This window comes from Jaculus jaculus, chromosome 19, assembly GCF_020740685.1.
Source record: "Jaculus jaculus isolate mJacJac1 chromosome 19, mJacJac1.mat.Y.cur, whole genome shotgun sequence".
Classification (NCBI taxonomy): Eukaryota; Metazoa; Chordata; class Mammalia; order Rodentia; family Dipodidae; genus Jaculus; species Jaculus jaculus.
In genome coordinates, this window is record NC_059120.1 from 15,154,545 (window position 1) to 15,169,836 (window position 15,292).

A 15,292-nucleotide genomic window follows, 5' to 3' on the forward strand; every position below is an offset into this window, starting at 1 on the left:
AAGCCTTAAATTTTACATACATACACACATAAATATGTGTGGATATATACATGTATACAGACAAACAAAATTATTTATTGTAACAATACTATACTATCTTGAGAAACATAAAGACAATGATATAAGAGCATTAACCAAACATGCTCCTTCTTCAGACTACTTCTAATATACCGACAAAGTTGTCATTACACCATTACAACAGACACAAGCGCATGCACACACACACACACACACACACACACATACACACACAAAATACCTTTAATTTTATATTCTCAAGATTCAGAGCTTCATTTTCAGATTCAAGTGAGTGAAGTTTTCTAAGAATTTCTTCACATGAATTTTTTCCATGGGTTTCCATTGTCTTCAGGTCTTCCAAAAGATTTGTGATTTGCCTTTATGAAATACATAAAATATTCATTTCTAAAGTGTCACACTGAAATTATTCTGGTAAGACGCAATATTTCAAATCGGAAAGGTACAAAAAGTTGACAACTCGTAGGACAAGGGAAACAGAAAGAGGTAACATAAAGAAACACATCTCACTTCTCACTCACGGGTATGCATGGCTACCTGTCTCTCCTATGCATAAACATGCACATACCATGCACATGCTTGGAGACCAGTTTAAAGAAAGATCAAAGTGAGGCAATGACTCCTAATCTTTGAAAGCGAACTGCATGTTAGTTTCCAATGAGTCAATTTAACAGGACATGCATCACACCCAGCAGGGTTCAGATACCATTACACAGGGAGTGGCAGGTTGAATTATGAGTGCTGCTCTCACTGCCAGCCAGAGAAGGGTCTTTATGGAGATGTCAGCAGACACCGAAGAGACTCGCAACTCACCAAAGTAGAAAGTGAGGAGCTGTTGAGAGCTCAGCACTAAAGGAGAACCCCTAATATGGCCTCTAAGGCTCAGGGAACACTGCAGAAGAAAATGCAGAAAGAATGCAAGAGCCATAGAGTGGGAAGGTATACTGTGAGGCTACTAGTGCAGTCATGAGCCCACAGTGGCTACCAGTACCCTCCCAAGCGCTGCATGGTCCGAGCTCATCAACATTTGACATGGAAAATGGAGGTGAACAAAAGCAATGAGACAAAACAAAAGAAGAACTATCTTGAAAGAGGAGAGTCCTCAGGATCAGGACACAAGAGAGAGAGAGAGAGGACAAAAGAGAATAATGGTATAGAAACATGGTCAAATTCCTGTTGTCCATATATTAAACTTCTCAATTTAAAAAAAGTTAACACAACAGAATATCTAGATGATAAAATATTTTAAAAATAGTGAGGACATATTATTGTTACTTTAACAACATTAAATCATGGCACAAAGTACATATTTTTTAACTCATCAATTTTCTGTTATGCATTTAAGTCCTTTGATGGCATAATAATTTTAGAATTTTCAAAGCATTTATGTATTACAAACTTTTCCTTATATAGTCTTGTTTCATTAATAAATATCATTTTCATATGAGATAAACTATTAACAATTTATTACAAATAATGTATGGCACATATTTAAATACAAAGTACTAATCCACAAGTTCAAAATTTTTTTTTAATATTTTTTCTTCATTTTTTATTTATTTATTTGAGAGCGACAGACATAGAGAGAAAGACAGATAGAGGGAGAGAGAGAGAATGGGAGCGCCAGGGCTTCCGGCCACTGCAAACCAACTCCAGACGCGTGCGCCCCCTTGTGCATCTGGCTAACGTGGGACCTGGGGAACCGAGCCTCGAACCGGGGTCCTTAGGCTTGACAGGCAAGCGCTTAATCGCTAAGCCATCTCTCCAGCCCAAGTTCAAAATTTTTAAATGGGATTATCAATGTACTTTTAAACAGTAATTATCTTTAGAGTAGAGTACGAAAATCTTACAGAATTATAAGTAGCAAAAATAAACCCTGCAGGTAGCACCTTTACCACACAAAGTCCAGAAGATCCCAAATAAAAATTATAAATTCTTACTTTTTCATTGTTTCAATCTGAACTTCCAACTCGGTTTTTTCTATTACAATTTTCTCATAATGATTTTTCCAGGTATTGGAAGCTGAAACTGTTTCAGACAACTTGGCTTCCTAAAAAAATACATAAAAATACATAAAGTACTCATCTTAAACCATAAAAATGTTTTGCTTTTTTTAAGACCCTAAACACAAATGTATTATAAGTAAGAAAACATATTTCCAATAAAGTATGAAATTTTTATTAAAGAAAATCTTATTGTATAGATTTGAAGCTAGAAATGTCTTAACCTTTAATAAAATACAGATGTTACTATTATTTTATATGCACACACTATCAGTGCCAACTTAACATATTAAAGGATGTTAAGACAACCATTTTGAGTAATATTTCATAATTAATTAAGATAATTTCCTGTTTATTGATTAGACTTTTCCTCTTTTCAATTAGGGAGTTTGTATGTAGACCTTCTATGTATGCAGAGAAACTACCTGCAATTCTATGACTCTATAGAGGTCAATAACTAATGCAGCCTTATTAATGTTTCTGGAGGCCACCGTGTCAGCCTTCAAACACCACTGCTGTCAGCAAGGAGAAGCGGCAGTGAGTAGTAGGCAAGTGAGTCTGAATGGGAGCTCCATGAAGAAGGGTCTTTGTTCTGCTCACTGCTCTTTCTAGGTCTTGAACAGTGCCCAGAGCAATCACTGCCAAGGACCCTGCAGATCCGCCCCAAGCTACAGCCACTGTGGCTTGGTCTACACCCTGCAGAAAAGCAAACCCATGGGACTGCAACAGGGCCACAAATCAGAAACCCAGAAACAGCCCTGACAGCAGTCACCAGCAGGCCTTTCTTGTTCTCACCACGCTTCATCTACTCCCTGAACCAAGGCCTATTGAACATCTTCTGTGTGGAAAATATTGCTTGATTTTCACAGAGATATTTTGTTATGTTGAGAAAAGATGAGTACCTTATTTTCATATATATATGTATGTATATGTATATATATATATGTATGTATGTATATATATATATGTATGTATGTATATGTATAATTTTAATATGAATTATGTATGAAATGGAGCATAACATAGATTATAAACTGAGAGTTTGTATTATAAGGTAATCTAAGATTCATATGAATTTAACCTATAAGAGAAATTTATATGTTAAATGTTATTGTTACCTATAATTCATAGGAAGGACCTAATTTAACTTGTGTAACATTCCTAGAATACAGACACTAGTTAATAATGAATTCACTTTTCTAAAGGCATCTTTTCTGAGGCTGTCTGACTTTTTTCTTTGCTTTGAAGAAATGGCTCATCTGAACTACAGAAGCAAATGTTTGCAATGTTCAAAGGAAATGGGAAAATTCTTCAGTGGGTAGAATGTAAAGGCATTTCCATCCTGGCCATGGACACTGAGTGTCAAGGTGAATTTTCCTCAAGACTTTCAAAATCTTCATTTCTTCTTTCACCTGTCCTCACACACTCAGACACAAAATGAAATGCCCTTCAGCCTTCCTTAAGCTGCAATGAAACTGCTTCTGAACTAGCAATTCCCAATGACCTCATGTACCCTTCTGGACCCACAGTCTCTTTAATCTCTGTAGTGTATCATGTATATGATATGTGTGAGAATCAAGTGAGAACTCAATAAAATGTCATCCTACTGAACTCTTCTGTGTTTCACACTTAAGACAGACTACAGGAGAAGGAAGAGGAGGGTTTAGAAGAGGAGGTAACATCAAACTACACTAAATGCCATGACAAGTTTAGACTGGCATGATTAGTTGCTGTAGAACTACTTCTTAGAGAGTGGCAACTGAATGATAACTGAATGGCTAAGGAAAGAGCTGGCTATGATGAACTGAAAGAACATGAAACCAAAGGCTGCAGCAAATCTATGAAACAGCCAGCTCCATCGAACACGCCGTGTAAGCCCACACTTCTCACAGACTCCCGACAACCACAGGAGATAAAATGTTCTTCTTTATAGATAAGCAAGCTGAAGCCTGCAGAGGCTGAATGCCTTCTGTGAAGTCGCAGCAGTGAGCTGAGGAGCCCGCCCAAGCAGACATGGGCATGATTATGCTGATTCAATGGCAAAACCTCAAGAATGTCCATGCCCCACTTAGCTTTTACCATTCAAAAATGGCTCCAGATATTCTGCCGTGTTTATCGACCTTTACTGCACAGATTCTCACTTTGCTTCTACAGTACAGATGGGTCGTTGCTTTAGAGCAAAGAGAAAAGGCAGCTCATGTTGAAGCTACCTGCTCATTGCTGACATCGAGCTCCCAACCAAAAGCAGCTGATGGGAGGAAAGGTTTTCTTGTTGGCTTGCACAGCTTCACGATGGCAGAGGAAGGATGATAGAGCACAGGGTAGACATCACCTCCATGCCCACATCAGGTGGGCAATAGCAGCGAGAGAGTGAGCCAGAGTCTAGCAAGGGGGAGCTGGTTGCAACACCCTCAAGCCTGCCCACAACACACGTCCCCCAGCAAGAACCCACCTACCAAATTTCCATCAGCTGGGACCAAGCATTCAGAACACATGAGTTTGTTGGGACAGTAAATGCAAACCACACAGGCCACTTCCAAAAATCTCCTTTAGGAAGGTGACTTCATTAACTAGTGTCTATATTCTAGAAATGTCACACAAGTACAGTCCTCCCTATGAATTATAGGCAACAATCACATACATAAATAATATACATATATTATATACATATATGCATATACATATATACATATATAAATATATAATATAATATATAAATATATAATATATACATATATACATATGTATATATTATATATACATATTTATATATGCATATATAAATTCCTCTTGAGTTTACAGTGCAACAGAAACTCTCAGTTTATATTCATACCCCATTTCATATTCTAATCTCTGACTAAATTTTTATGAATGTAAGTTAAATATGAGAGCCTTAAAACGTAACCCTCGAACCTGTAAAATATTCAGTTGTTTTGTTTATACTTATACAAGTCTGTTTTCATTTTCAAAAGCCTCTAATAATTCTATAAGCCTTACCATAAGTTCCTAAGAGGTGGGGTGCCAGTGAGACACTAAGAGCAATGAATAGTTGATTAGCTGGCATCTGAACAAAAATAATGATTTGTCAAAAACAACAAAGCACCAAGTTCATTGCTTCAACTCTGTATTATACCCAAAGATATCTTTCACATGTTTTGCTTACGTCAGCATATGGTTTTAAATGCATTACAGAGATGAAATGAAGTGAATTACTGAATAAAGTCATATGGTCTAATAACATAAATCAGCATTTCCCAAACTGATATTTCTCAGAACCATTTCCAAGAGCTGCTTTGTGGGTAAAAGAAGAGTTCTGTGGTTAAGTGTGGGAAATTCTTACTTCAATACCCTCATTACTCTGCATTTCAGAAAGCCTTCTCAGGGCCTTTAATATGCTAATGTTACTGTAACTTTCCAAGGGACAAGATGTAGGAAGCCTTACCCTTAGCTGGCCATAGAAGCTCTTTGTGTGGGTTGGTGGGACACACTTAACAGTTCCTTTCAGTAAAATCCCCAAAGAAATGTTGATATAAATTTAAAGTTTATAGCTTAAGTAACTTCAAAATAAAAGTCTAAAGCAAGAAATATGAGTAAGGTTTCCACAGTGTCAGTGGCAGGACTATTACTGTAAGTATGACATTAACTCCATAACTAAGAACTTAAAGTATAGCTTATGAAAAGAATGTGTGCACCCACCTGATGCCGAATTTGGGCAGTGAGGTGCTCAATGTCCCCAGTGCAATGCCGGAGCCTTTGCTTGTAAGCTCTGGATGCTTTCTTCAGAGCGGCAGTTTTTTGGCGACTCGCTTCCCTCATGGTCCCGGCCTCCTGCTTATTTGCTTTCAACTGCAAGTTCCATTTGGCTATTTTGATTTCTAAGCTCTAAAAACATGGTAAAAGCATATTACTTCAGAAGTCTGCTGTTTGTGTAAATACCATAAAAGCATGTATATCATCGTCCACACAGATTTTATCTAAAACAACCAATGGTAAAATTAATTTAAAAAAATCAGTATAAACCATGATTTTGCTAATGCTTCTTTGTAACAGGAAGAATACAAATGGAAAATATTTAATCCTACATATAATAAGGCTACCATTATGATTAAAGAGACTAATATGGTGATTATGGTAAAAAAAAAAAATACCAACTTCTTTAAGACTCCAGGGATAGGACAAAAAATATGGTCCACAGTACTTGTTTAAAAAGCATCAATGAGGGGACTTGGGAGATGGGTCAGTAGTTAAAGATGCTTACTTGCAAATCCTGACAGCCCAAGTTCAATTCCCCAGCCAGCCATATAAAGCTGGATGGACGTTCATTTGCAGCAGCAAGGGAACCTGGGATCCCCATACACACATATACATACACATTTTTGTGCAAATAAATAAATAGTTTTTAATAAAATAAATAAAAAGAATAAGCAAAGTGGAAATGATCCAAATCACAGGCCTTTAAAGCTTGGAAAGAACTGGCAGCTCACCAAAAGCATTATTGCTCCTCAATATAGACTTAAAGGTTGGTTGGAGAAGGTGTGATCAAGAGCTATAGGAAGGAAAGATGAGATATATAGACTTATTTAACAAGACTTAATGATGGCAATTAGGAGGCATGCCCTCGTATTTCATACAAAGATAAGGATAACAAAGGTATTGTTTTAGGGCAAGAAGATGGCTTAGTAGTTAAGCCTCTTGCCTGCAAAGCCAAACAACCCAGGTTTGATTCCCCAGGAGCCATATAAGCCAGATGCACAAAGGGGCGCATGCTTCCGGAGTTTGCCTGCAGCGGATGAAAGCCCTAGCACACCCATTCTCTAACTTCTTCTTTTTTCAAATGAATAAAATAACTTTTTAAAAGTACTGCTTTACCCAATTAGTGGTAAATTTATGAAAGCAGTGATTGACTTCAGGATCAAACATATTTTGATAAATTAATGACTATCATCCATACAAACTGCTAAAATGGGGGCTGGAAAGATTGCTCAGTGGTCACAGACCCTTGCTCTGCAAGCCCTTCCACCCGGAGTTCAGATCCGGGCAGCCTCATAAAGCTGAATGCAAAGCAGTGCCGCTTCTGTAACCCCACAAACCACAGAGCAGGCGATGCGAGTGAGAATTCTCACATTCATGGCAGCTAGTTTGGCCTTCCCAGAAACAAAACAAGAGAGATCCTGTTTCAAACAAGGCAGAAGGAAAGGACCAACACCAAAAGGCTGTCTTCTCACCTCCACATGAGTGCAGTAGCACACTCATGCCTACACACACACACATATACACACACTGATAACAATAATAGTAAATCTGCCAAAATGGCTCAAAAGATGTCAGAGGACAGGCTTGTAATCACTGAGTATGATGGCAGTAATTAGCATGACCAATTCCCTGACCTGGTGCTCAGTAACACAGTGAGGAGCAAAGTACTAGCCTAGGTAGCGAGATCTGATTTAGTGCAACAAGTCCTACATTTCCTTGTCAAATTAAGTAGTGGAGGATTAAGTATCTGAGAATATAAAGACATGCTTTGACACTTTAAAAACTATGTATATCACATTGAAAAGAATCTGAAATTATTACAGAATCTGACAGTAATTTTAATTAAAAACCAACATCAATGGAGTCACAAGACTGCAGAGATTGCTCAGTGGTTAAGGTGCTTGCTTGCAATGCCTAACAACCCGGGTTCGACTCCCCTGTACCCACATAAAGCCAGATGCACAAAGTGGTACACGCATCTGAAGTTTGTTTGCAGTAGCCAGAGGCCCTGGTGCACCCATAACCCCCCTCCTTGAAAATAAATAAATAAAAAGTAAAGTAAAAAAAGAGATTGAGAGAAGAAAAAAAAAAGATTGAGCTTTTTTACTTAATTTCTATGATCAAAAAAAAAACTATGCTCCTTAGCTTCCTCTAAAATTCAAATTTATGTCTATCTTTAAATCTTAACTCTTTGAGTAGGTAAAATAAGCAGCAGCAGACATTCTTTAAATGTCTTTAAAAATATATCTTAGGAATAAATGGAAAAAATTCCACAAAATACTATAATACCTAGGGGGGGAGCACTAGCAAAATATTAAATCCACATAAAAGGAACAGCTCACAGAAAATACAGTGTCATTCCTATAAAAAGCCACAAGGTGTCACCATCATACCACGAGTAGTTCATGTATTTAATTATAAACCTTTTCCCCATGAAAGGTGAAAAGTGGAACTGGGGCAGGAGGGAGGGAACAAGACTATAATTCAATAGGAGTATGACCAAGATGCAATATGTTCATACAATAAAGGTCTCAATTATCTAAATGGTTGTTTGCTTTTTACACATGAATACAAAAAAAAATCTGTTTAAGTGAAACTATATTTTCTCACTAGTTTTATCAAACCCACAATCTATTAACATGAATGTACTGATATTATTATATATGAAATTATTTTTATAGTTTCAAAATAAATCCTCAGTCATTTTCCAAATGAATGAACACATATTTAAGGTTGATTATTGGTCTTTTCTGATTTCCAAACATATATACTACCATGTAGACAATTATTTCTATATTTTCCAAAATTAGTATAACATAATTGCTACATAACAAAGATTTGAAAAAGAACTGGTTCTAAGTATCTTACGATGTCACAAACTGACTCAACAACATAAATGAATTTACTGTTTTTACTCTTAAAACACAAAACTTGTTAACTCTAAAGTCAAAGAAATACACTGTGGAGCTGCCCTTATTACGCATCGTGTACGTTGCTGAAGTGTCCGTATCAGCGGGGAGCAGAAGAGCGCGCAGGCTGCACGTCGGGACGGCCGCGGCCGAAGGAGCTTGCTCAGAGAATGAGTAGCTGCAACAGCTTCCCTGCAGTGTGAAGCTCGGAGCATTAGAACAGAACGTCATGGCCAAAGCTTTGGACTTTAGCCTTGTGTTCTTCCTCCAAATGGTGAAGGATATAAAAAGTGTTAAAATTACCTCCCTTAAAGCAATCAATATTTCATTTTAAAATTTTCAGCACCTTCCCAAGTGATATATGAAGACATGAGCACAATGCACTAGGCAGTCTGTGGTAGATGACCTGTGACAGATGGGTGAGATCACAGCACTGGCCTGGGCCGCCTGCTGTGCGGCAGCACACCCAGGCAACGGGCTGGGGACGTGTAGGAAAGGTGGCGAAAAGAGCAGGTACTGGGAACAAAGGGCAATTTACATCCTCTGTACACCTGCTCAAAGCCCTCAAGAAGCAGAAAAGGCTTTTGTCACGGAAGGGAAAACCACGACACCCACCTGAAGATGTTCCAAGCTGCTGACAACTGCTGAATCAGCACCATAAAGCAAACAGAATCTCACATTTAATGGGTTTGATTCTGAAGTCTCTAAAAGAGGGGGAGGGAACGCTGCTGCTTTCCTTTTGGCAAAAATAATGACGGGACCCAGTAGGTCCAGTCAGGTTGTGATAGAGGAATGTATACTCAAATTCTGACCTCAAAGTGACTATGACCAGGCCATATATTTCTTTTAACTAATTGTACTGTTAATTGTTAATTGTACTGTTAGAAAGGGAATCACTTAATAGTCTGAATAACAAAATGAGGTTAACTGATTTTTAAATTATCATGCCTTTAAAGAAAGAAATTTACAGACTGCTTGTTAAGTATCTGTGAAATACGTAATGTAAGTCTGTATAGATGAAGAAAAAAGACCAGAATAATATACGCTACAATGTTAACAATAATCTTGGTGTTTTCAAGCTGTTTTATCCTTATATTTTTTATATTTTATAAAAATGTCTACAATGAACATAAATTAACTATACTATGAGAAAGATTTTTAAAGGAATTCCATCTCCATAAAATCTTCTGGATTGATACTAAAAATACAATGCATTTTTACATTAGAATTGGGACCTAAATTTTTAGAAAGGCCAGAAACTTATTGTTAAGATCTACATTCAGTATATGTGTCCCATGAAAACACTAAAATTAAATGATTTTGCTATCACTGTATTCTACAAGAAGGGATACCTTTAGACTCTTTCATTAGTTCTATCACTTAAGTATCAAAACAAGTACTTATTACCTTTATATATTCTTTAAGCTGATTATTCTCAGCTTCCCTTTTTTGAATTTGGAGCTGTAGTCGATCATGTACTACTTTTACTGATTGAGAAAAACGGTTTGCTTTCAAAGCATTTTCCTATAACAGAGAAGAAAAAAGAAAATGTTACATGCCATACCCCCTCCATCTTTATCCCACATCAGACACAATACAAAATGCTGAAGAAGCAAAGTTTGATTTCTCAAACACTACTGCCCACAACTAATGGACTGAGTGTAAAGCTAAGAAGTTTTCTCTTGTCACATATTTTAATGAATAACTTTCTCCTTTAAAAACTTCCCATCTATCCCCCTAAATAAAACTGTAGATATATCCTAAAGGCTTTTACAAAGAAGATTGTTTAATTTCTCCCCAAATCCAAATACAAGTTTATGCCACATCTAATTTGTAGCGACTACGGCCACACAGCAAAAACCAAGCCCACTTGGTTATATATGCTATATTTATTTAATAGGTTAATACTGAAATACTTCAATCTGTCAAAAGAAGGATCTTATCATGTTAATTTCTGAAGATATGGGAATAAGATGAGAGAAAAGGAAGAGAATCAGTATTAAGAAAATATGAAGACCTTGCACAAAAGCTCAAAATTGTTTACCTTTTCATTGTGAAATAAACTTGAAAGTTCTTGGATATAGGTCTCCTTTTCAAGTAACTTCTGCTTAAGATTCTTCAGTAAACATAATATAAGAATTAGAAATTTTATAACTTGGAGGAATTTGCTAGCCAACTAAAAGCAAGCAATGTAAGAATAAGCAAAAATGTCAGAAAGAATAGATTCCAAGAGGAAAAAACTTACAGTGTTTTCACTTTCATTGTCAGTTAGATTCTTTAACAACATGCTGGGTAAATTGTCTCCTGCCTAGGGAGAGAGGATGTAGATTAGTGTTCACAACCACATCTCTCTACTAAGAAGGCGAAAGAACAAACATCACCCAAAGCTGCCCGTGGACAGCTACTATGCACAGGGCAGACTTCTCCTGAGGTGGGCACTGCTAAGATTTCCACTCAGTGCTTGACATCATTTTGTGGAATAGAAAAGTTGATATCATGAAGCTGAGGGTAGATCTCTGGTGACTAAAGGTCAAGAGGAGTAGCTGGGAGGGAATGTTGGTCATCAGAAATTCAATTTTAGAGGATCAAGAAGTCATGCTGTGCTACTTCAAAGGAGGGCAACTCTAGGCAATAATTTAATGTGCATTTCAAAAGGCAGAAGAAAGGACTTTGAAAAATTTCACTATAAAAATGATATATGAAGGGCTGGAGAAATGGCTTAGCGGTTAAGCGCTTGCCTGTGAAGCCTAAGGACCCCAGTTCGAGGCTCGGTTCCCCAGGTCCCACGTTAGCCAGATGCACAAGGGGGCGCACGCGTCTGGAGTTCGTTTGCAGAGGCTGGAAGCCCTGGCGCACCCATTCTTTCTCTCTCCCTCTATTTGTCTTTCTCTCTGTGTCTGTTGCTCTCAAATAAATAAATAAATAAATAAAAATGATATATGAAGAGATACTTATGTTTAGACGTTATACAATATATATATAAATGCACCAAAATGTTACAAAACCCCCACAATACATAAAATTTTTATGTTTTATATATCAGTTAATGTTTTTGTTTATTTTTATTTACTTATTTGAGAGAGACAGACAGACAGAGAAAGAGGCAGACAGATAGGAGAGAATGGGTACACCAGGGTCTCCAGCCACTGAAAACAAACTCTAGATGCATGTGCCACCGTCTACATCTGGCTTACATGGGTCCTGGAGAATCTAGCCTTGAACTGGGATCCTTAGGCTTCACAGGCACTTAACCAATAAGCCATCTGTCCAGCCCAATTGTTTTTCTTTTGAAAAGGAACACATGTGTAACTGATGTACCTAAGAGTTTAAGCCATATAAATTTATTTTTTAATAATTAGCTAAATAAAGTAAGCAAACAGTGAAAGATTTGGGACAGTAAATAACATACTTTTTACAAAACAATCTGTTTTTATGTCCTAAGAGTTTGTGAAACATAAAAAGTAGGAGTATAGTGATTAACATTTATACAAAAATTCAAAGTATTCTTCCATTTCAATACACCAATATTTTAATTTTCACACCTAAAGAAATAACATATACTTCAAGTGGGAAATCCCTCCTGACCAGTGTACAGTGTCGATGCGTTACCTGTTTGTAGTCTGTTTCCCTAAGGAGATGCTCTAAGGCTACTTTAACACGATTAAAAGTATCTAATTCTTTTGTTAATATTTCCTTCTGTTCAGAAATCTTCTTCAAATTAGATGCAAAAAGATTAACCTAACAAAATAAAAGAACCAGGGATACATTTGTAAACAAAATTTTATAAAAGAAATTATCAACGAATAATTTTTCTAGTATAGTACTAGTAAGACTTGCCAACTTTATCAACACTAAATAGGAGTTGATACATGGTACACCAAATTAAAATTAAGTAAAAATAAGGACTAAACTCCAAAAGTATTATGGTATTCTAATTAAAAGTTATGTAACATAATCTACTTATCCCCAAAGCAAACTTTTAAAAAAATTATTTATTTATTTATTGAAGAGAGACAGTATAGGTGTGTCAGGACCTCTAACCACTGCAAACAACTTGACATGTGCCACTTTGTGCAGCTGGCTTTACATAGGTATTGGGGAATCACACTCAGACTAGTAGCCTTTGCAAGCATGTGCCTTGAGCCACTACAGTATCTCCCCAACCCCTCTCCTAAAGCCAGCACTAATATACTGAAGGTGTAAAAGAGTTTTCTACTCCAAAAAGCTCTATGGAAAGCAGATACACTTCATCTCTCAGGAGATTTTAGTTTCAAATCCACTCTGGAGAAAAGCTCATTCTCTGGTTCAAGGCCAAGTAAGGTCAAATGTTTTCCAACTTGGCCTCTTATTGGGTACACAACTGAGATTGTCTCTTAGGAAAAGAATAACTTCAGTTAGTCACAGGAATAAAGACACTTATAAACCTCAATTTAAGTACTAAATACCCACATGTGGGCACCTCTACAAAGATTTAGATTTGAGACTTCAGTTAATATATTCTGAATATTGCAGTAGTTTCACATGTCACTAGCTATTTACAAGGCAAATAACTCACATTTTCTAAACTGATGTCTTCAACAGTGTTCTTAAATAATGGCAGAAGTAACTCCACAGAACAGGATGCCAACTCGGCCTCCTTCAGGGTTGCCTTCAGTCCAAGGTCTTCATTCAGCATGACCTGTTTAAGGCTAATTACAAATACACAAATAGAAGTTAAATCTGTCATATAAGCTGTTTATACTGTTTATACATATAAGCATATGTACATGACATTAGGCCAAATATCACAGGACTGTAGAGTACAAAATAATAAACTGTAAATATATGACAGTAACGTATAAGTAACTTGTCACTGAAAATGTATATATTTTTTCTATACTTGCACAGTTCTTCAATATATTCTATACACTGTAAAAGAAAACCTCTTGAATTGTTAAGATAGTTAAAACACAAAATCATGAAGAGTAGTGTTTGACCATGCTATGTTTAATAATTACTCACTATTCCCTTTTTGGTTTATAAAAATGAGTTGTGTGGACATGCACATATCTATTCCTTCTTTCTGTCCACCTTTACTTTTTCTTGCTCGTATCCCAAGCCTTCCCATGGAGTTCACTGTCCTTCACAAAAGCTTCCTCCAAGGAAATGGATCAGCTAAATGGAACACGAAATCTAACGCTTTCCAGGAGTCTAAAAACCCTTTATGTCCAACTTTTGAGTATACATTGCCACTTGGAACAGGACAGACAGTATCTGCCTTCTCAATTATGTTAACCTCAATGCCATCATGGATTATGTATGGTATTTTTCTCAGTTTTCAGTCATGATTCAGGACACTTGTCATAGCTTCCCTCAGCCACAAGGCAGTCTTGACCTGACTTTATCTATATACACCCAAAAATGTATGGAATAGAGTAGTCAAAACTCTTAAAACTAACTCAGGAATATAGATATAGCACTTTTTCTTTAGCTCCCAGGAACAAAGGGTCATGGAGTGTGACCAAGTAGTTGGTGAAGACGGCATGTTTAGTAGGATCATTCTGTGTTTTGGACATGTGCTGAAGGGAACAGGCCAAGTCTGCCTCTTGACTACAAGGTTTTCATTGAAAGATGTTCTTAAGAAACATCTCACCAATACCATTAACATCAAGGAGAGCTCTGAGTGAAAATAAGGTTCAAAAATGTTGAAATTCAGGGCCCTGGCAGGCCCATTTTCTCTCTCTCTCTCTCTCTCATAAATAAATAAATAAAAATAGTTTTTAAAATTTGAGTTTTTTCACTCACACTTTTATGTAATCACAAGCTATTTGAAATAGAATTCTATATAGGTTTTTCAATATTTATAAATAAAATTCCAAGTGAAAGACAGCATTGTGTGTTAAAATAAAGGACTAATATTATGAAAGATAAGTGACAAATGTGTCTCATTAAAAACCATAGGCAAAAGTCAACAGTTACAATAAAATATAATTTTCATTTATAAATATTAAAACTAAGAGCTGGAATTCACTATCCATGAGAATGATGGTATTTTAAGATTGTCACTGTGGGGATAATGATTCATGTTATGAATAAGCAAATTTCCTATTCTAAAGGAGTCAAATGTAAGTAGCATTTGTTATATGGTGATATAACAAGTAACAGTGTACTAGTACACATTAACTATTATTCCAACATTCCATATTATTTATACGTCATTTACTACAGTCAAAAATATTTACTAGCCAGGCATGGTGGTGCACGCCTTTAATTCCAGCACTTGGGAGGCAGAGGTAGGAGGATCACTGTGAGTCAAAGGCCACCCTAAGACTACATAGTGAATTCCAGGTCATCCTGAGCTAGAATGAGACCCTACCTTGAAAAACAAAACAAAAAAAATTACCATGCAAATTTTAATAGAATGGGTCTTCATTTTTAACTGTTCTCATTAAGATTCAAAACCTAAGGCAAGTATGATAACACACCTGTAATCTCAGAGCACAAGGCTAAGAAAAATAAAATCATGAGTTCAACACCAGCCTGGGATTCAGTGAGGTCCTGTCTCAAAAAAGCAAAACAAGAAGAGTTGATAAAATACTTGCCATGTGTGGT

At 36.6% G+C, this 15,292-nt stretch overlaps 1 protein-coding gene across 7 annotated transcripts in view; it reads right to left on the reverse strand.

The window, feature by feature from the left end:
• The window catches only part of Odf2l (outer dense fiber of sperm tails 2 like), a 41,672-nt gene that overhangs the window by 16,509 nt on the left and 9,871 nt on the right, over positions 1 to 15,292 (reverse strand). For 3 of the 7 annotated variants that reach the window (XM_045138689.1, XM_045138686.1, XM_045138684.1), the window contains exons 3-10: positions 13,257 to 13,389; positions 12,311 to 12,439; positions 10,947 to 11,009; positions 10,746 to 10,817; positions 10,109 to 10,225; positions 5,736 to 5,921; positions 1,977 to 2,086; positions 260 to 395 (exon numbers count right to left, since the gene is read on the reverse strand). In XM_045138689.1, coding sequence (XP_044994624.1) covers positions 260 to 395; positions 1,977 to 2,086; positions 5,736 to 5,921; positions 10,109 to 10,225; positions 10,746 to 10,817; positions 10,947 to 11,009; positions 12,311 to 12,439; positions 13,257 to 13,389 — 946 coding nt within the window. The remainder of the gene's footprint in view (positions 1 to 259; positions 396 to 1,976; positions 2,087 to 5,735; positions 5,922 to 10,108; positions 10,226 to 10,745; positions 10,818 to 10,946; positions 11,010 to 12,310; positions 12,440 to 13,256; positions 13,390 to 15,292) is intronic. The other 4 variants (XM_045138690.1, XM_045138687.1, XM_045138685.1 and 1 more) reach the window with 3 other exon arrangements.